This window comes from Hordeum vulgare, chromosome 7H, assembly GCF_904849725.1.
Source record: "Hordeum vulgare subsp. vulgare chromosome 7H, MorexV3_pseudomolecules_assembly, whole genome shotgun sequence".
Classification (NCBI taxonomy): Eukaryota; Viridiplantae; Streptophyta; class Magnoliopsida; order Poales; family Poaceae; genus Hordeum; species Hordeum vulgare.
This window is the reverse complement of record NC_058524.1, coordinates 418,262,716-418,285,059: the sequence shown is the minus strand read 5'-3', so window position 1 is coordinate 418,285,059 and position 22,344 is coordinate 418,262,716. Positions and strand designations below refer to the sequence as shown.

The window sequence follows — 22,344 nt, the reverse complement described above, 5'->3', positions numbered from 1 at the left end:
CAGGGCGTAGGCACCACCTTATTTCGGCAACCTAGTTTTTACTAATGCATCATGCATGTGTAGTGATTCAGACGCATCTCATACCCTCACCACGCATGCTTGTATGCGCTGCATTTTTTGGCCGACGATAAGGTTGCAGAAGCTACTATATAAGAACGATTTTCTCGAATATTACTATATAAGAACGATGATAGCTTGAGAAACATTTGAGATTAATGGTTGCAACAACTAGTGGCCGGCGCATGCATGCAGTTCCTGGAAAGAAGACGACGCATGCCACATCGATGTGCACGTCATTCCTTACCGGGTGTCTTGAGGTACCCCACTATATAGGATCTCTCTATCGATCAAATCCGAAATTAGGTTGCAGCGAGGAGACACTCTGGAGGTCGGTCAGTTGCACGTCCCACTCAATGTGCTTGATTCGGACGAAAAGGCGTAACGCTGGTTACATAGGGACACACAATACACGCGGTACAGTACTAAGAACTAGACAAACTAAGGTCTTGATTGATCGGCTTCATTGATCGCAACTCTTTTTACTGGACTTTTTAGGGAATTTTTAGTGGTTAGATGGTGCATAACATTGTTAAACTAACCGTCATAACATTAGATGGTGCATAACATTGTTAAACTAACCTTAGGCGCCACCACAATAGCCATCAAAAGAAAAAAATGATAAATCACTTCCATCGAGTTCGAGACGACTTCACTTCTGATATGCAGTTTAGCGGATCTTTAAAATGGCTTGCCAAAGGCGAAACCATAACCGCCCAACTCTTAAATACAACACTTCAGCAATGACAAATTTGTCCCCTTAAAAAAAAGTAATGATAAACTTGGGTTATTTTTAGGGGAATAAAATTGGGTATCTATCTTTTCTAAATGTAAAGCATGTAAATCCTATTTCTCTGGTAGGACTCCAACCACGCACGACTTGAAGAAACCGGTAAAGCCGCGTCGGCAGTTATGGAACCAAGGCTTCTGGAGCGCCTCTGCTGCAGTAAGCCGCTTCTCCGGGTTGCTCTCCAACAGCCCGCTGAGCACCTCGAAGCCGGCTGCTGACAACTTGCGACTGGGAAACTTGTGACGAAGGCGCCTGATGCCTCTGCCACCAGGCAGCTTCGATTTTTGGCCTGACGCTACCCCTGAGTATCCAGACCAGTCCTTGATCCCCTCTGTGCCGACGATGCCAAACACTTTAGCCATGATCCCTATGTCCGACTCACCATCGAACGTGGAGACGACGGTGTCCGAGAGGAGGTCGGCCATGATGCATCCAAGCCCCCACGTGTCCACGCGATCGTCGTACTCGCAAGAGTGCATGAGGAGCTCCGGTGCGCTGTACGGTGTCAGGATAGTCACCTCCGGCTGTCTTTTGCTCCGCCCTTTCATGGACATCCCGAAACCGCCGATCTTGTAGACTATGCGGTCCTCCTTGAGCTCGCCGCTAACATCGGCTTCGACGGGCCCCTTCTTGGGCTTCTGCTTCCTGTCCTCGGTGCCGTCGTCGAGGAGCACGTTCTCCGGCTTGATGTTGAGGTGCAGGACGCCCACGGCGTGCACGGCCGTCACCCCCTCCACGAGCTGCTTCATGATCCGGCGCACCTCGTCCTCGGAGAAGGGCCTACGACGACGGACCCGGCGCTGCATGTAGCCACGTAGGTTGAGGCGCCCGACGTAGTCCATCACGATGAAAGAATCGCTAGCCTCGCGTTGGCATGCGGCAACGCAGGTTGCGCGGCGCTGCACGATCGAGGGGATGCCGCGGCACGCTCCCAGGCACATGGCCTCCCGCATGACCTCCGGCAGGCCGGAAATAATGAAGCCGTCGTCGCCGCTCCCGCTGAGCCGCTTGACGGCGACGATCAGGTTGTCCTCGGTGTCCCACGCCTTGAACACTTCACCGTTGATGCCCTCACCCAGCTTCTCCAGCCGCTCGTACCGCGCCATGGTGAGAGGCCAGGCTGCCTCTTTCTTTCCAGCGGAAGCCGCCATGGCGTCCGGGCCAGTGCACGCAGGTTCGATCGCCAGGGAGGCAACTAACGAGTCAAGGCAGAGAGGTGGATCAATAACGAGTTGACGTATATATAACATATGCCATGGGCTGCGGGCGACATCTGAACTCGGAGTGGAAACCGATCTTCTCACGAATCCTCTGCTGGCCTCCTCATTCGCGCTCTCTCTCCTAAGCCTTCTGTCTTCTGTTCCGGTGTTGCAGTCTGCAGAGGCGATGGCATCGAGCAGCTCCGCCAACTTCTCCGTACGCGGCCGCCGATGCAGCTTCGCCTCCACTCCCTCGCCTGCAGCGGTGGTGGTCCACGGTGCCGTCACCATCTTCCTCGGCAGGAGCAACGCGCCCGACGCTGCTCTGCTGTTGCCGTCAACCGCTGCTTCGCCTGTATCGTCCCAACTCAGACATCGCTGTAGCGGCCAATACGACGAGGCGCCGTCGACGCAAAGGCAGCGCGAGGACCAGAGGCCGCAGCGGCCAACACGGCGAGGCGCCGCGCCCGCACAAGCACCGCGTGGTCAGCGGCCACTACGGCGAGGCGTGGTCCGGCGGCCGTAGCCCTCGCGCTCGACCTTGCTCCTGTTCATGCCCGGGCTCCCGACCCGCATCACCAAGTTTCCCCCCTTCCCTCTTCCTTCCAATGAGTCCATAGCTGACGGCCGCCACCCTCTGTGAGCTCACGAACACCCAGATTTGACAGGGAACAGCAAATGGATGCCCTTTTCTTTTGCAGCTCTGCTATGATAAATCATGGCTAGGTAGTTCCCTTCACGCACAGAGGGAGAAAATCACACCTGCAAGCCACCAATTCTGCAGATCATAACAGGAGCAGCAACAGGACAATCCATTTTGCAAGCCTCAATTGACAAATTCTGTTCCTGTAGAATAAAGATCAGGAGCACATCTGCTCTTTAGAGAGAAAAACAAAGAAAGCATCAATAATTTGCATGTTCTGGCATTAATCCCAGCTTGTTTTTCCTTGATCTATTTTCAATGAACTGTATTGCTAATTTGCTATGTTCTGATATTAATCTCAGCTTGTCTTTTTTCACTAGTATGTTCATTGATCTCAGCTTGATCTATTCGTTATCTCTGAATTTCTAAATAGAGTCTACATACTGCAATTTTTTTTAAACTACTGAATTATGTTGTCACTATGAGTTATCTTGGAATATCAAATCTCAGCTAGATAGAGTTAGATGCAGTATATTAGATGGAGCTAGATGTAGCACTGCCAAAATTCAAAATTGTTTCAGTGAATAGACATAAACGACTAGCAATTCATTTTGTAAAGGGAATCTCTGAACCAGTGGCATTTCTGGAACCAATAGAAGAAATGCATCTCTGTACCAATAGAAGAAATGCATCTCTGAACCATTGCGTTTTTAGGTTTGCTCCTGATCTTTATAATGTTGGCAGCAGTTCACAAGGTCAGTGTTCAAAATATCTTAGGACCTGTTTGAGTGTGCATTGCTGTTCTTATCTTTGGCAGCAGCAGCTCACAAGGCCAGTGTTAAAAATATTTCAGGTTTGCTGTTCTCATACTGTTCTGGGTGTGCAATCATGTTCTTAGCGTAACGCGAGTCGAGCGGTAGCAACGACGGACGCCGAGACGATCACGTGACACCACTGACCCCCTGTCTTAGCGTAACGCGAGTCGAGGCGGACGTCGTCGCTACTGCGACGACGGACGCTGAGACGAGCCCATGACACCACTGCCCCCTGTCTTACCGTTCCACGAGTCGAGACGCCGCGACGACGGATGCAGAGACGAGCCCGTGACACCACTACCCCCCTGTCTTAGCGTAAAGCGAGTCGAGGCGGACGTCGTCGCGGAAGCGAAGACGGACGCCGAGACGAGCCCATAACACCGCGGCCCCCTGTCTTAGCGTAATGCGAGTTGAGGCGAACGTCGTCGCGGTAGCGACGACGGACACCGAGATGAGCCCGTGACACCACTGCCCCCTTGTCTTACCGTAACGCTAGTCGAGGCGCCGCGACGAAGGACGCCTAGACGAGCCCGGGACACCACTGCCCCCATCTTAGTGTAACGCGAGTCGAGGCGGACGTCGTCGCGGTAACGACGACGGACACCGAGATGATCCCGTGACACCACTGCCCCCTGTCTTAGCGTAACGCGAGTCGAGGCGGATGTAGTCGCGGTAGCGACGGCGGACGCCGAGACGAGCCCGTGACACCGCCTCCCCCCTGTCTTAGCGTAACGCGAGTCGAGGCGGACGTCGTCGCGGTAGCGACGACGGATGACGAGACGAGCCCATGACACCGCTGCCCCCCTTTCTTAGCGTTACGCGAGACGAGGCGGTCGTCGTCGCGGCAGCGACGACGGCCGCCGAGACGAGCCGTGACACCACTGCCTCCCTGTCTTAGCGTAACACGAGTCGAGGGGGACGTCGTCGCGGCAGCGACGACGGACGCCGAGACGAGTCCGTGTAACCACTGCCCCTGTCTTAGCGTAACGTGAGTCGAAGTGGACGACGTCGTGGCGCCGAGACGAGCCCGTGACACCACTTCCCCCTGTCTTAGCATAACGCGAGTCGAGGCGAACATCGTCGCGTCTGCGACGACGGACGCCGAGACGAGCCTGTGACACCACTGCCCCTCTCTTAGCATAACGCGAGCCGAGGCGGACATCATCACGGTAGCGACGACGGACGCCGAGATGAGCTCGTTACACCGTTGCCCCCCTGTCTTACCGTTACGCGAGTCGAGGCGGATGTCGTAGCGGTTGCGACGACGGACGCCGAGATGAGCTCGTGACACCGGTGCCCCCTTGTCTTAGCGTAACGCGAGTAGAGGCGGACGTCATCGCGGTAGCGACGACGGGCGCTGAGATGAGCCCGTTACACCGCTGCCCCCGTGTCTTACCGTAATGTGAGTCGAGGCGGACGTCGTCGCGGTTGCGACAACGGAAGCCGACACGAGCCCGTGACACCAGTGCCCCCTGTCTTAGCGTAGCGTGAGTCGAGGCGAACGTCATCGCGGTAGCGAGGACGGACGCTGAGATGAGCCCGTGATACCGGTGCCCCTCTATCTTAGCGTAACGCGAGTCGAGGCCGACGTCGTTGCGGCAGCGACGACGGACACCGAGACGAGCACGTGACCCCACTGCTCCCCTGTCTTACCGTAACGCTAGTCGAGGCGCCGCGATGAAGGACGCCGAGACGAGCCCGTGACACCACTCCCCCTGTCTTACCGTAACGCTAGTCGAGGCGCCGCGACGACGGACGCCGGGACGAGCCCGTGACACCACTGCCCCCTGTCTTACCGTAACGCTAGTCGAGGCGCCGCGACGAAGGATGCTAAGACGAGCCCGTGACACCACTGCCCCCATCTCTTAGCATATCACGAGTCGAGGCGGACGTCGTCGCGGTAACGACGACGGACGCCGAGATGAGCCCATGACACCCTACCCCCTGTCTTAGCGTAACGCGAGTCGAGGTGGATGTAATCGCGGCAGCGACGACGGACGCCGAGACGAGCCCGTGAAACCGCCTCCCCCTTGTCTTAGCGTAACGCGAGTCGAGCCGGACGTCGTCGCGGTAGCGACGACGGATGTCGAGACAAGCCCGTGACACCATTGCCCCCGTCTTAGCATTACGCGAGTTGAGGTGGACGTCGTCGCGGCAGTGACGACGGACACCGTGACGAGCCCGTGACAACACTGCCCCTATCTTAGAGTAACGCGAGTTGAGGCGGACGTCGTCGCGGCAGCGACAACGACCGCCGAGATGAGCCGGGACACCACTGCCTCCCTGTCTTAGCGTAACGCGAGTCAAGGTGGACGTCGCCGCGGCAGCGACGACGGACGCCGAGACGAGTCTGTGACACCACTGCCCCCTTGAGCATAACGCGAGTCGAAGCGGACGTTGTCGTGGTGCCGAGACGAGCAGTGACACCACTGCCCCCTGTTTTAGCGTAACGCGAGCTGAGGCGGACGTCACCGCGGTAGCGACGACGGACGCCGAGACGAGCTCGTAACACCGCTGCCCCCTGTCTTACTGTTACATGAGTCGAGGTGGACGTCGTAGCGGTTGTGACGACGGACGCCGAGACGTGCCCTTGACACCGTTGCCCCCTGTCTTCGTGTAACGCAAGTCGAGGCGGACGTCGTCGCGGTAGCGATGGCGGACGCCGAGACGAACCCGTGACACCGCTGCCCCCCTGTCTTCGCGTAACGCGAGTCGAGGCGGACGTCGTCGCGGTAGCGACGATGGACACCGAGACGAGCCCGTGACACCGGTGCCCCCCTGTCTTAGCGTAACACGAGTCGAGGCGGACGTCGTCGCGGTAGCGACGACGGACCCCGAGACGAGCCCGTGCCATTGGTGCCCCCTTGTCTTAGCGTAACGCGAGTCGAGGCGGACGTCCTCCCTGTCTTAGCATAACGCGAGTCGAGGTGGACGTCATCGCGGCAGCGACGACGAACGCCGAGACGAGTCTGTGACACCACTGCCCCCTTTCTTAGCGTAATGCGAGTCAAAGCGGACGTCGTAGCGGCGGACGTCCTCGTGGCGTCGAGACGAGCCCGTGCCACCACTTCCCCCACGAGTCTAGGCGGACGTCGTTGCGTCAGCGACGACGGACGACGGGACGAGCCCGTGACACCACTGCCCCCCTGTCTTAGCGTAACACGAGCCGACGCGGACGTCATCGCGGTAGCGACGACGGACGCCGAGACGAGCTCGTTAAACCGCTGTCCCCCTATCTTACCTTTACGCGAGTCGAGGTGGACGTCGTAGCGGTTGCGACGACGGACGCCGAGACGAGCCCGTGACACCGCTGCCCCTGTCTTCGTGTAACGCGAGTCGAGGCGTACGTCGTCGCGGTAGCGCCGACGGACGCCGAAACGAGCCCGTGACAACGATGCCCCCTGTCTTAGCGTAACGCGAGTTGAGGCGGACGTCGTCGCGGTAGCGACGACGGACCCCGAGACGAGCCCGTGACATCGGTACCCCCCTTGTCTTAGCGTAACGCGAGTCGAGGCGGACATCATCGCGGTAGCGACGACGGGCGCCGAGATGAGCCCGTTACATCGCTGCCCCCTGTCTTACCGTAATGCGAGTCGAGGCGGACGTCGTCGCGGTTGCGACAACGGACGCCGAGACGAGTCCGTGACACTGGTGCCCCCCTGTCTTAGCGTAGCGCGAGTCGAGGCGGACGTCGTCACGGTAGCAATGACGGACGCCAAGACGAGCCCGTGGCACCGGTGCCCCCTGTCTTAGCGTAACGCGAGTCGAGGCGGTCGTCGTTGCGGCAGCGACGACGAACGCCGAGACGAGCACGTGATGCCACTGCTCCCTGATGACCCACAAGTACAGGGGATCAATCGTAGTCCTTTCTATAAGTAAGAGTGTCTAACCCAACGAGGAGCAGAAGGCTCTGATAAACGGTTTTCAGCAAGGTAATAACTGCAAGCACTGAAAGTAGCGGTAACAAGTGATGGTGTAGTGAGGTTAAATGTAGCAAGCAAAAAGTAACAAGTAACAAGTAGTAGCAACGGTGCAGCAAGTGGCTCAATCCCTTTTGTAGCAAGGGTCAAGCCTGAACAAAGTCTTATAGGAGGAAAAACGCTCCCGAGGACACACGGGAATTTCTGTCATGCTAGTTTCATCATGTTCATGTGATTCGCGTTCGTTACTTTGATAGTTTGATATGTGGGTGGACCGGCGCTTGGGTACTGCCCTTACTTGGGCAAGCATCCCACTTATGATTAACCCCTCTCGCAAGCATCCGCAACTACGAAAGAAGAATTAAGACAACTTCTAACCATAGCATTAAACTAGTGGATCCAAATCAGCTCCTTACGAAGCAACTCATAGACTGGGGTTTAAGCTTCTGTCACTCCGTCAACACATCATCTACTTACTACTCCCCAATGCCTTCCTATAGTCCCAAATATGGTGAAGTGTTATATAGTTGACGTTCACATAACACCACTAGAGGAAAAGACAACATACAACATATCAAAGTACCGAACGAATATCAAATTCACATGACTATTATTAGCATGACTTATCCCATGTCCTCAGGAACAAAAGTAACTACTCACAAAGCATAATCATAATCATGATCAGAGGTGTAATGAATAGCATCAAGGATCTGAACATAAACTCCTCCACCAAGTAATCCAACTAGCATCAACTACAAAGAGTAATCAACACTACTAGCAACCTTACAAGTGCCAATCGGAGTCGCGAGACGGAGGTTGGCTACAAGAGATGAACTAGGGATTGGAGAGGAGATGGTGTTGATGAAGATGTTGGTGAAGATGCCTCCCCTCCGAAGAGAGGAGTGTTGGTGATGACGATGGCGACGATTTCCCCCTCCGGGAGGGAAGTTTCCCCGGCAGGATCGTCCTGCCGGAGCTCTAGATTGGATCTGCTCAAGTTCCGCCTCGTGGCGGTGACGAAACCTTTAAAGAGCTCCCAATTGATTTTTTCTGGAACGAAACCCTTCATATAGCAAAAGAGGGGGGCCAGTGGACCGTCGGGGAGTCCACAAGCCCTGTAGCCGCCACCAGGGGGTGGCGGCTACCACGCTTGTGGCGCCCTGGTAGCTCCCATCTGGTACTTCTTTCGCCCAGTATTTTTTTATATAATCTCAAAAAATTCCACGTAAATTTTTAGGGCATTTGGAGTTGTGCAGAATAGTGGACTAAGATTTGCTCCGTTTCCAGTCCAGAATTCCAGCTACCTGAATTCTCCCTCTTCAATTAAACCTTGCAAAATAAGAGAGAAAAGGCATAAATATGGTACCACAAAGTAATATAACAACCCATAAAGCGATAAATATCAACATGAAAGCATGATGCAAAATGGACGTATCAACTCCCCCAAGCTTAGACCTCGCTTGTCCTCAAGCAAAAACCAAGTTCCATAAACATGTCCACATGTTTAGGGACGAAGGTGTCGATAAAACATAATACGGACATGAGGGCATCACGATCACACATAGAACAGCAATACATCATAAAGATTCTTATGGGAAAGTAACAATTCCTTCACAAAGCAAAGTATGAAGCAAAAACCTTACCGAGAAGTAACCAACAACAGTCCAAAGTCATAGAAGCAATTGCAATTTATCATAACATCAGAAAGAGTCAAATAAGAGCTTGTAAGGCAAACCCACATACTCAATCATCTCTTTTGTTTTCCACAATTGTTACAGCTCACGTGGTACTCATGGTGTCAAAGTTTCAGCTGGCACACAGGAAGATAGGGGCTTATAGTTTTGCCTCCCAACCATTTACCTCAAGGGTAAAGTCAACAATAATAAAGCATAAGTACTCAACACCGAGTTGATATATGAATATAGATCTTTCCCAAGCATGTGACGGTAGCCAAGACAAAGGCAAAAATAGGGAATTGGTGAAGATCACCGTGACTCTTACAAGGGAAAAAAAGTAAAGGTACAAGATAGGCCCTTCGCAGAGGGAAGCAGAGGTTGTCATGTGCTTTTGAGGTTTGAATGCGTGTCCTCTTAGTGCGGAGGAACGTCACTTTATATTGCCTCCTGTGATAAGGAACTTTATTATGCAGTCTGTCGCTTTTATGTCTTCCTCATCACAGGTTCGTACAAAGCTTATTTTCCACATACTAATAGATCATACATATTAGAGAGCAATTTTTATTGCTTGCACCGATGACAACTTACTTGAAGGATCTTATTCAATCCATAGGTAGGTATGGTGGACTCTCATGGCAAAACTGGGTTGAAGGTTTATGGATGCACAAGTAGTATCTCTACTTGGTGCGGGAGTTTTGGCTAATATGAGGTGGAAGCAATCGTCACATGCTAAGGGATCTCTAATCATATAACATTGTTTGGAACCAAGCAAACACAATTCATTATGTTGTCTTCCTTGTCCAACATCTACTCCTAAGCATGTAATAGTTTGGTGAGTGCTCAAAATTGTAAAAAGTGTCTAAGATGATATATTTATATGTGAACCACTCTTTCCTTATTACTTCTTATTAATTGCAACAATCACTGAAGTCTATGTTAATGTATTCTCAACAAGTTTCAATCATCATACATGTCATATGTGAAGCTATCACTTTCCATAAGATCAACTCATGATCTTTCATGCTATCGTTCTTTTCATACTTTTCATCATGGCACAAAGCAAAGCCCTTGACTAAGATACTCTTTATTATATAGCTTGAATACATCGGGGGAGACACAAAGCAAAAGACTCAAACTGAACATTAAAGACTTATTCCACTAAGAGAAGAAATAAAAACTGAAAAGGAAAGAACTAAAACAAAGGTAAAAGCAAAAGATATAAAGGTGATACGATACCAAGGCAACTCCCCCAAGCTTGGAAAAATCCAAGGGGATTGCCCATACCAATGCTTAGTTGTCTTCCTTTGGTGGTGAAGGTGGTGGAGTTGTTGCCTTTGATTCCAAGAGAGCTATCAATCTTTGATTTATACCTTTGAGATCTGCGACATGGTTTTCCAGCAAAACAACTTCACGAGAAAGGGAAATATTGCGAGCACGAGTTGTTTTGCAAAACCTCAAGAGTTCAATCAAGGATGGAGACAACACGTGGAGGAAGGGCTGGAGAAAATCTACTCCTTCAATGTCTTCAATGTTGAACATAGGTTGAACTTCCCCCCTAGCTTGGGTTTTCTCCTTAGCTTTGTCCCTGGCTTCTGTGACTTCTACTCTTTTCAGATCAGCATCTACTTCTTCATGAACTTGGGGAAGATCATTCTCCCCAACAGATTCCTGAGACATCTTTGCTCTAAATCTGCGGCAGACAACAAGATCGAAATGAAAACAGAGGAAAACTGCGCGATACGGAGATCAAAACCTTCGGGCGAATATATAATGATTTTTTCTGGACCAGAAGGAGTGCTCCGCAAGAAAACGGAGTCCGGGAGGCACACGAGGTGCCCACAAGCCCCCTAGCCACCACCAGGGGGGTAGGTGGCGGCTACCAAGGTTGTGGACACCTCGTGCGCTCTTCGGACTGCTTTTTATTTTTCTAATTTTCCAAAAATTCCAAAACGGAGGAAATTTCCTATTGGAAAAGCTTCGGAGTCCAATTTATTACCGAAACAGACACCTCTCCGTTTTCAGGGTCTGAAACAGGGTGATAAACATCTCTTATATACTCCTGTGGAGTTATGATATTGATGATATTTGTCTCAACATTTATGGGAGTACCGGAGATATAATGCTTGATTCTTTGCCCATTTACCACTCTAGGAAAATTTCCTTCCGTGTTATTGATTTTGATGGCACCGGAACGATATACTTCCTCGATAACGTAAGGACCTTCCCATTTAGAGAGAAGCTTGTCTGCGAAGAATCTTAAACGAGAATTGTACAGTAGGACATAATCACCTACATTGAACTCTCGTTTCTATATTCGTTTATCGTGCCATCTCTTAACCTTTTCCTTGAACAACTTGGCATTCTCATATGCCTGGGCCCTCCATTCATCTAACGAGCTGATATCAAACAACCGCTTATCACTGGCAAGTTTGAAATCAAAGTTGAGCTCTTTGATTGCCCAATAAGCTTTGTGTTCCAGCTCAAGAGGTAAATGACAGGCCTTACCATAAACCATTTTATACGGCAACATGCCCATGGGATTCTTATAAGCAGTCCTATAAGCCCATAGTGCATCGTCAAGTTTTCTTGACCAATTCTTTCGAGATCTATTGACGGTCTTTTGTAATATTAATTTGATCCCCCTATTACTCAACTCCACTTGACCACTAGACTGAGGATGATAAGGAGATGCAACTCTATGGTTGACATCATACTTAGCGAGCATCTTGCGGAAAACCATGAATGAAGTGTGAACCGCCATTAGTCATCAAATATCTAGGGACTCCAAATCTTGGGAAAATGACTTCTTTAAGCATCTTAATAGAGGTGTGGTGATCAACATTTGTAGTGGGGATAGCTTCTACCCACTTAGTGACGTAATCCACATCAACTAAGATGTGAGTGTACCCATTGGAACTTGGGAAGGGTCCCATATAATCAAAACCCCAGACATCAAATGGTTCAATGAAAAGTGAATAGTTCATAGGCATTTCCTGACGCTTACTGATGTTCCCTATTCTTTGGCATTCATCACAAGACAAGACAAACTTACGGGCATCCTTCAAGAGAGTGGGCCAATAGAAACTTGATTGCAATACCTTATGAGCAGTTCTATCTCCAGCGTGGTGTCCTCCGTAGGCTTCGGAATGACACTTCTGCAAGATCTGTCCCTGTTCATGTTCAGGCACACAACGTCTAATAACACCATCTACTCCTTCCTTATAAAGGTGAGGATCATCCCAAAAGTAGTGTCTCAAATCAAAGAAAATTTCTTCTTTTGCTGATAGGTGAAACTGGGTGGTATGTATTTGGCTACAATATAATTTGCGTAATGAGCATACCACGGTGCACTATGTGAACTGCGGATGACATTAATTTGCTCATCAGGGAAGCTGTCATCAATAGGTTGTGGGTCATCAAGGACATTCTCTAGCCTAGACAAGTTATCTGCTACGGGGTTATCAGCACCCTTTCGGTCAACAACGTGCAAATCAAATTCCTGTGGCAAGAGAACCCATCTGATCAGCCTAGGCTTAGCGTCCTTCTTCTCCATAAGGTACTTAATAGCAGCATGATCAGAGTGAATAGTGATTTTGGAGTCAACTATATAAGATCTGAACTTTTCACATGCAAACACGACTGCTAAGAACTCCTTTTCCGTAGTGGCATAGTTTCTTTGGGCACTGTCTAGAGTTTTACTAGCATAGTGAATAACATTCAACTTCTTGTCAACTCTTTGTCCTAGAACAGCACCAATAGCATAATCACTAGTGTCGCACATGATTTCAAAGGGAAAGTTCCAGTCAGGTGGTTGAACAATAGGTGCGGTTATCAAAGCCTTCTTAAGTATTTCGAAAGCTTCCTCACAATCATCATCAAAAACAAAAGGAACATCCTTCTGCAAGAGGTTGGTAAGAGGCCTAGAAATCTTAGAGAAGTCTTTAATGAACCTTCTATAGAAACCAGCATGACCTAGGAAACTTCGTATACCTCTGATATCTATGGGGCAAGGCATTTTCTCAATTGCATCAACCTTAGACTTATCAATTTCAATGCCTCTTTCAGAAATTTTGTTTCCTAAGACGATGCCTTCATTAACCATAAAGTGGCACTTCTCCCAATTCAAGACGAGGTTGGTATCTTTGCATCTCTGTAAGACTCGATCAAGGTTGCTGAGGCAATCATCAAAGGAAGACCCGTAAATGGAGAAGTCATCCATGAAAACCTCGACAATCTTTTCACAAAAGTCAGAGAATATAGCCATCATGCATCTTTGAAAGGTGGTAGGTGCATTGCATAACCAAAAGGCATACGTCTATAAGCAAAGGTACCGAAGGGGCAGGTGAAAGTGGTTTTCTCCTGATTAGATTGTGCAACAGGTATTTGCGAGAAACCTGAATAACCGTCTAGAAAGCAAAAGTGTGTGTGTTTGGATAGCCTTTCTAGCATTTGGTCGATAAACGGCAAAGGATAATGATCTTTCCTGGTTGCCTTGTTTAGTTTCTGGAAGTCTATCACCATCCTATAGCCAGTAATAATCCTTTGTGGGATTAGTTCATCCTTATCATTAGGAATGACAGTGATACCTCCCTTCTTAGGTACGCAGTATATTGGACTTACCCAATCACTATGAGCAATAGGATAAATGATTCCTGCTTCCAGAAGCTTTAATATTTCTTTTCTAACGACCTCTTTCATCTTAGGATTTAATCTCCTTTGATGATCAGCAACTGGTTTAGAATCAGGATCGGTTTTAATATTGTGCTGACATAGAGTGGGACTAATACCCTTAAGATCATCAAGAGTATATCCAATAGCAACACGGTGCTTCCTCAGAGTTTTTAGTAACTTCTTCTCTTTGTGCTCTGAGAGGAGAGCACTAATAATAACAGGATATATCTCCTTCACATCAACATAGGCATACTTAAGAGTATCAGGCAACTATTTAAGCTCGAACATAGGATCACCCTTTGGTGGGGGAGGATCCCCAAGCAGTTCAACAGGCAGATTATTCTTGAGAATAGGATATTTTTCTAAGACAATTTTATCTATCTCATCTCTTTCCTCCATATGCATATCATTTTCATGCTCAAGCAAATATTGCTCTAAAGGATCCGTAGGAGGTACGGCAATAGAGGCAAGAGCGATGATTTCATCCCTACGAGACGACTCTTTTTCATGGGGTTGTCTTCGAAACTTGGAGAAGTTAAATTCATGAGACACACCCTTGAAACTAACTGTGACAGTCTGCTTAATGCAATCAATGTGAGCATTGACAGTGTTGAGAAAGGGTCTACCAAATACGATGGGACAAAAGCTATCTTGTGCAGTACCAAGGACGAGGAAATCAGTAGGATACTTCGTCTTACCACACAGGACTTCTACGTCTCTCACAATTCCCAGAGGGCAGATAGTGTCTCTATTAGCTAACGTAATAGTGACATCAATTGGTTCTAACTCAGCAGGTGCAATCTCATCTTTGATTTCATCATATAGGGAATGGGGTATTGCACTAACACTAGCACCCATATCACCTAAACCATGGTAATAGTGATCTCCTATCTTGACAGAAACAACGGGCAGGCCAACTACAGGTCCGTATTTGTATTTCGCTTGAGGTTTAGCAATTCTAGCGGAGTCCTCACAGAATTTGATAACATGCCCATCTATGTCTTCGGCTAAGAGATCTTTGATAATAGCAACACTAGGTTCAACTCTAATCTCCTCAGGGGGTGATAGTGGTCTAATGCGACCCCTACATATCACAGGTGGAGCTTTAGAATAATCCTTTATCCTAGCAGGGTATGGTGGTTTCTCAGCGTAGGCACAAGGAACAACAGGATCACTAAAAGCAATGACTTTCTCCTCAACTAGATTGGTTTTGACTATGTTGCTTTCTACAGGAGGATGATACTTAAACCACTTCTTTTTTGGGAAGATCAACATGAGCAGCAAAAGATTCACATAGAGAAGCTACTATCTCAGAGTCAAGTCCATACTTAGTGCTAAAATCTCTAGAAGTGTTTGTCTCAACAAAAGATTTAAAGCAATCAAACTGGAAATTCATACCTGACTCCTTACCTTCCTCCAGCTCCCAATCTTCAGAGTTACGTTTGATTCTTTCCAATAAATTCCACTTGTGGTCAATATCCTTATTCATAAAAGAACTGGTACAAGAAGTGTCAAGCATGGTACGATCTTCATGAGAAAGCCGAGCATAAAAGTTTTGAGTGATAATTTCTCTCGAGAGCTCATGATTGGGGTATGAATATAGCATTGATTTAAGCCTCCCCAAGCTTGAGCTATGCTTTCCCTGTCACGAGGCCAAAAGTTATAAATATAATTCTGATCACGATGTACTAAATGCATATGATAGAACTTTTGATGAAATTCCAATTTCAACCGATTGTAGTCCCATGATCCAGTATCATCACATAGCCTATACCATGTCAATGCCTTATCCTTCAAAGATAAAGGAAAGACTTTCTTCTTTACCTCATCCTCGGGCAAACCTGCAAGCTTAAATAAACCACAAACTTCATCTACATAGATCAGATGCAAGTCTGGATGTGAAGATCCATCTCCTGTAAAAGGATTAGCCAGCAGTTTCTCAAGCATACCCGAAGGAATTTCATAAAAGATATTTTCAGTAGGTACCTCAGGTTGAGGAACAACTCCTCGTGCTTCCGTTCGTGGTGAAGATACCCCGAACAAACTCCTCAAAGGACCAGTTTCCATAGTTACAAGTGACAATAATTATCAGCACAGTATATAAATGTTTCCTTACCAATTTCCACTTACCAAAGGCACTTCACTCCCCGGCAATGGCGCCAGAAAAGAGTCTTGATGACCCACACGTATAGGGGATCAATCGTATTCCTTTCGATAAGTAAGAGTGTCGAACCCAACGAGGAGCAGCAGGCTCTGATAAACGGTTTTCAGCAAGGTAATAACTGCAAGCACTGAAAGTAGCGGTAACAAGTGATGGTGTAGTGAGGTGAAACGTAGCAAGCAAAAAGTAGAAAGTAACAAGTAGTAGCAACGGTGCAGCAAGTGGCCCAATCCCTTTTGTAGCAAGGGACAAGCCTGAACAAAGTCTTATAGGAGGAAAAAGGCTCCCGAGGACACACGGGAATTTCTGTCATGCTAGTTTCATCATGTTCATGTGATTCGCGTTCGTTACTTTGATAGTTTGATATGTGGGTGGACCGGCGCTTGGGTACTGCCCTTACTTGGACAAGCATCCCACTTATGATTAAACCCTCTCGCAAGCATTCGCAACTATGAAAGAAGAATTAAGACAACGTCTAACCATAGCATTAAACTAGTGGATCCAAATCAGCCCCTTACGAAGCAACACATATACTGGGGTTTAAGCTTCCGTCACTCCGGCAACCCATCATCTACTTACTACTCCCCAATGCCTTCCTCTAGGCCCAAATATGGTGAAGTGTTATGTAGTCGACGTTCACATAACACTACTAGAGGAAAAGACAACATACATCATATCAAATTCACATGACTATTATCAGCATGACTTATCCCATGTCCTCAGTGTTGGGGCATAGATTATGCCTAAGTAATTTTGGTGATTGATGACAGTACCGTAAAGGACTAACCGTGTGTGTTAAGGTTTCAGATAACACACGTCAACAGCACAAGACGACTCGTCTCCTCATTCATGGAACGGAAGCGCGGCGCTCTCTACGATTCTCTTTATTTGAGTCATAGGAAAGCCGTACTATTAAGAGGGGATCCGTAGTGGAAAGGTTTGGGTGGAATCTATCTTTGCATGCGCACACTTCACGTTCTCCCTTTCCTTCATCTTTGGAGCGGTCCCCGCCACTTTGTTTCTCGCATCTTTGCAAAATGGTCCCCAGCGGTAGTACCGCTAGATTGCTAGCGGTAGTACCGCTGCAGCCAGCGGTAGTACCGCTAGCTGGCGGTAGTACCACCCCTGGTCAGCGGTAGTACCGCTCCAGGAGCTTTGTTCCACCTGCCTAGCGGTAGTTCATGGACGGACCTTTTTGCGAAGACTTTCTTGGCGGTAGTAGTGCTTTTGCACTACCAAGGGGCCAGCGGTAGTACCGCTGGAGTCCCAGCGGTAGTACCTCTGCATCCAGCGGTAGTACCGCTAGGCGGCGGTAGTACCGCCCCTGTTCAGCGGTAGTACCGCTGGAGTGCCAGCGGTAGTACCACTGCAGCCAGCGGTAGTACCGCTGGAGCTCGGGCAGAGAGTGGGAAAACGGTCTGATTTCCCCCCCCCCCACTATATTAAGGGTTCTTCTAGCTGAGGAACCCTATCTCTTACCTCTCTAAGCTCCATTGTTGCGCCCCAAGCTCAAAAGTGCCCGATCTCTCTCCCTATCCAATCAAACTTGTTGATTCTTTAGGGATTGGTTGAGAAGGCCTAGATCAACACTTCCACCAAGAGAACAGTTGATTCCCCCACCAATCCCTTGCGGATCTTGTTACTCTTGGGTGTTTGAGCATCCTAGACGGTTGAGGTCACCTCGAAGACATATTCCATTGTGGTGAAGCTTCGTGGTCTAGTTGGGAGCCTCCAAGCTTTGTGTGGAGTTTCCCCAACCTTGATTGTAAAGGTTCGGTCGCCGCCTTCAAGGGCACCTATAGTGGAATCACGATACCTTGCATCGTGCGAGGGCGTGAGGAGAATACGGTGGCCTTAGTGGCTTTTTGGGGAGCATTGTGCCTCCACACCGCTCCAACGGAGACGTACTTCCTGTCAAAGGGAAGGAACTTCGGTAACACATCCTCGTCTCCATCGGTTCCACTTGTGGTTATCTCTATCCTTTACTTTGTATTTGCTTATGCTTGTGACTATATCTTACTTGTCTTAATAACTCTAGAAGGGACATTCATCAAAGAAGCCAAGTACACTCAAGACATGCTCAAACGGTTCGAGCTCGAAGATGTCAAACCGGTCAAGTTCCCCATGCCAACAAGATGCAAGCTTGACAGTGATCCCAATGGTAAAGCAGTGGATCAAAAGGTATACCGCTCCATGATTGGATCCCTCCTTTACCTTTGTGCATCTAGACCGGATATTATGTTGAGTGTAGGGATATGTGCACGGTTTCAATCCGCACCAAAAGAAAGTCATTACATGGCTGTTAAGCCAATCTTTCGATATTTGGCTCATACCCCAAACTTTGGCCTCTGGTATCCCAAAGGAGCAAACTTCAATCTAGTTGGCTATTCTGACTCAGATTGGGCAGGAGATTGTGTGGAAAGGAAGTCAACGTCTGGAGGATGCCAATTCCTTGGTCGCTCTTTGGTAAGTTGGTCTTCAAAGAAGCAGAATTGCGTCTCCTTATCATCCACCAAAGCTGAGTATGTGGCAGCTGCAAGTTGTTGTGCACAATTGCTATGGATGAGGCAGACTTTAAAGGATTATGGTGTCACTTGTGACAAAGTGCCTCTTCTATGTGACAATCAAAGCGCTATCAAGATTTCCCTCAACCCAGTGCAACATAGCAAAACCAAACATATTGATATTCGTCATCACTTCATTCGTGAACATATCAAGCTAGGTGATATTGAGGTTCACTTCATGCACACCGAAGAGCAACTTGCAGATATTTTCACTAAGCCTCTAGATGAAGCAAGGTTCCGGGAGTTAAGGCATGAGCTAAATATCATTGATTCAAGTAGTGTGGATTGAAAATAGGCATATTGCACCTCACTTTGCATTCCATCTTGGTCTAGATGTAGGCATGGACATAGGGGGAGTGTTGTTCTCTCAATGACCTTTCCCTCCCCCCATTATGCATAAATCAATCTAGTCTTTCACTTTAGCCATTGTCAAATGGCACTTGTGCTTCAAAGACGAGCATTGGTCATGAACCCAAGGATAATTCTTCGCGGTGTCATACCATTGTCTCAAACATAGGTGGCCTCGGGCACCGCCCCTTCATCCTTTCTTTATAGAAGAAAGGATATACAATGACAAGTCAGTACATTTTTCTAGTTGCTATCTCATCTTTTACTTACTTGTCATGAGCCCAAGTTCCTCTCTTTTCCGAAGACGCGCTGTGACATTTGCAGCGGTACTACCGCCAGGGTCCCAGCGGTACTACCGCCAGGGGTAGCGGTACTACCTCCAGGACCCCAGCGGTACTACCGCCAGGGGTAGCGGTACTACCGCCAGGACCCCAGCGGTACTATCGCCAGGTATGGCGGTACTACCGCCAGGATTCCCATCTAACACAACCGGCTAGGAAATTTTTAGGGCTGCCTCAAGGGGGAGCGGTACTACCGCCAGGGGGAGCGGTACTACCGCCAGGACCCCAGCGGTACTACCGCTGCATCTGGCAGTATTACCGCCAGGTAGCGGTACTACCACTAGGTACTCAGCGGTACTACCGCTGGCCCGTACCCCTTGGGCTATATAAAGGAGGGGGAGCCCGTTTTTCTGTGCCTGTTTCTTCTTCCTCGCGGCTCCTCCCTCCCCTAGCCCGAAATCTCCGTGTTTGGATCTCGTTTCGTGGAGCTCCTTCTCCCCGTTGGATTGGAAGGGTTGCTCCACCTCTCCTTCCTCCTCCAAGAGCCATGAATCCCGGTAAAGCTCCTCCCTTCTTCTATTTGGTTGATGTTCTTGTACTAGGGATAGGAGCATTGGGGATTGGATCCATGTCTTTGATCTTGTGGCTAGTTCTTGGATGGCATGAAGGAGATAGTTGAGGGGAGTGTAGGTCCTATGGATTGTTGTTGATATTGCCATGCCCTAGGATTTTCTTGTTTTAGATCTAGCACTTGAACTATGTTTGGATTAGATCTAAAACTTGCTCTCTCTTGCCTAGGCATGTACTTATTTCGGTGTTACTAGTGATCCTCATGTAAAGTAGGGCTGGGGTGGAGTTCTTGGTGTTCATATACAGCCCATGCCCTCGTAACGATTTTTATCTGTCAGATCTGAAAGTCAAACCCCAGCGGTACTACCGCCAGGGGTAGCGGTACTACCGCTATGACCCCCAGCGGTACTACCGCCAGGGGTAGCGGTACTACCGCTAGGAGCATTCACTGTGTATTGTTTTTATGTGGTTAGCAATGAGTGTTTATTTTTTCTGCGTCTTCAAGATTCATTGCCTTGACTCTTTTTGTCGCCTCTTTTCGCTGTGTGTTCTGTGTCACAGGTGGCTCTCGCCGTTCGAACCCCCCACGTGACACGTAGTCCAAGCAGTATCGCAACCAAGAGGCTCCCGAGGGGTCTGCCACCTCAGGTCTGCAACCCAAAAGGCAGTCCTTCAAGAAGGTCGCGCACAAGGAGAAGAGGGTCAATGTCCGAACAATGTCCCCCAAGGACTTTCTGCAGTTTCGCACTCAGAACCACTATCTCAACGAGAGGGTTGTGATCAAGGATGTTGACCATGTCAGGGCAAGGGATCAGTGCAGGATCTACCGTGATGTTGTCGCACATTTAAAGAAAAACTATGTCTCCGTTCAGTGGATTGACCTAGCTCATCTTCAGCGGAACCTAGACTATTTTGGTGATGCCCTCTCTCTCATTGACAAACTGGGCATCAAGGACATCATTACTTACAAGACAGATTTTGATCCCACTGTTGTTGCTCAGTTCTATGTCACGGTCCACTTCTCTCCTGATGAAGAGCGCTCTATGGTATGGATGACTGGGACTCAGAAGATGACCGGTACCTGGCGTGAGTTCATGCAATTCCTCAACATTGACTTCCAGGGAGCTCACACTCCACTTGGGATGCGTCCTCATGCTGTAGCCCCCACCGATAGGGCCCTTGCAAAGGACAGAGTGCAGAAGCTCTATGTGAGGAAGGGTGTGCTCCCCAAGCATCTGGACATCATGCACCGGATCCTTCGCAACACCCTCTTCCCTCGCATTGGTAACTTCGACGAGGTTCATGGCTCCTTGGCTGAGATGCTGCTGCTTTATGAGGAGGCTATGTCTCAGGAGTCTGCCCCTCTGGATATTTCTAATGTGATGTTCACGGAGCTCTGGAACTGCATCATCATGCGTAACTACGGGCCCTATCTGTTCGCATATATTCGCCATAAGTGGCAAGAGGCTTTTCCGGAGGAGGTGCTCTACGCTCAGTCAGACTACATTGTGCACGACCCGATCAAGCTTCGAGTCAAGGACAAATGGGCCAACCCATCCACTTCCTCTCAGCACATGGATACTGACACTGAGACTGCTGCTGACAGAGGAACCGCCTCTCAGTCCCGCTCTTCTGCCATGCCATCTTGGGCCATCAAACGGCAGGACAAGATGAAGACTCTATTCTGTATGCAGGCTAAGGGTCAGTACCAGACACACGTGGCTCAGAAGGAGAGCCGCCAGAGGCACAAGCGTGTTCTCAGGACTCTTGATGTGGACATCTCCAGCAGTTCAGAGGATGACATCACTCCAGAGGCTACTTGGATGCAGGCTCAAGGATACCAGTGGTCTGGCGATGAGGCGGAAGAGGAGGAGCAGGACGATTAGGAGGGTACAAACGAGTCTGGCGATGCTGAGGATGAGGAGTAGCTACCTGTGGCGTTAGGTGTGCCCCTTTTTGGTGTCTCGTGCCAAAGGGGGAGAGAGTCTAGGAGTTGGATTTGCTTTTCATAGTCGAACTTTGCTTTGCTTTGCTTTCTTTTGTGTGGTTTGCTTCAAACTTGGTTTGCTTCTAGTTTGCTATCATTTGTGAGACATGAACTTATGAGAGATTTATTTCCATCATATGGTGTGAGTCATATGCCCCGTATTGTCATATATCTCTATCTTTTTGTTCTCATATTATTCTCTGTGCAAATCCGGTATTGTCATCAATCCACCAAAAAGGGGGAGATTGTTGGGGCATAGATTATGCCTAAGTAATTTTGGTGATTGATGACAGTACCGTAAAGGACTAACCGTGTGTGTTAAGGTTTCAGATAACACACGTCAACGGCACAAGACGACTCGTCTCCTCATTCATGGAACGGAAGCGCGGCGCTCTCTACGATTCTCTTTATTTGAGTCATAGGAAAGCCGTACTATTAAGAGGGGATCCGTAGTGGAAAGGTTTGGGTGGAATCTATCTTTGCACGCGCACACTTCACATTCTCCCTTTCCTTCATCTTTGGAGCGGCCCCCGCCACTTTGTTTCTCGCATCTTTGCAAAATGGTCCCCAGCGGTAGTACCGCTCGCTCTACCGGTAGTACCGCTAGATTGCTAGCGGTAGTACCGCTGCAGCCAGCGGTAGTACTGCTAGCTGGCGGTAGT

The 22,344-nt window shown here is 48.9% G+C and overlaps 1 protein-coding gene across 1 annotated transcript; it reads right to left on the bottom strand.

Moving 5' to 3' along the window:
• Positions 1-903: 903 nt before the first annotated feature.
• On the bottom strand, positions 904-1,998 carry LOC123409002 (putative cyclin-dependent kinase F-2). Its single transcript, XM_045102008.1, has one exon. The coding sequence runs from the start codon at positions 1,996-1,998 to the stop codon at positions 904-906; it is 1,095 nt and encodes a 364-aa protein (XP_044957943.1).
• Between the last annotated feature and the right edge of the window lie 20,346 nt (positions 1,999-22,344).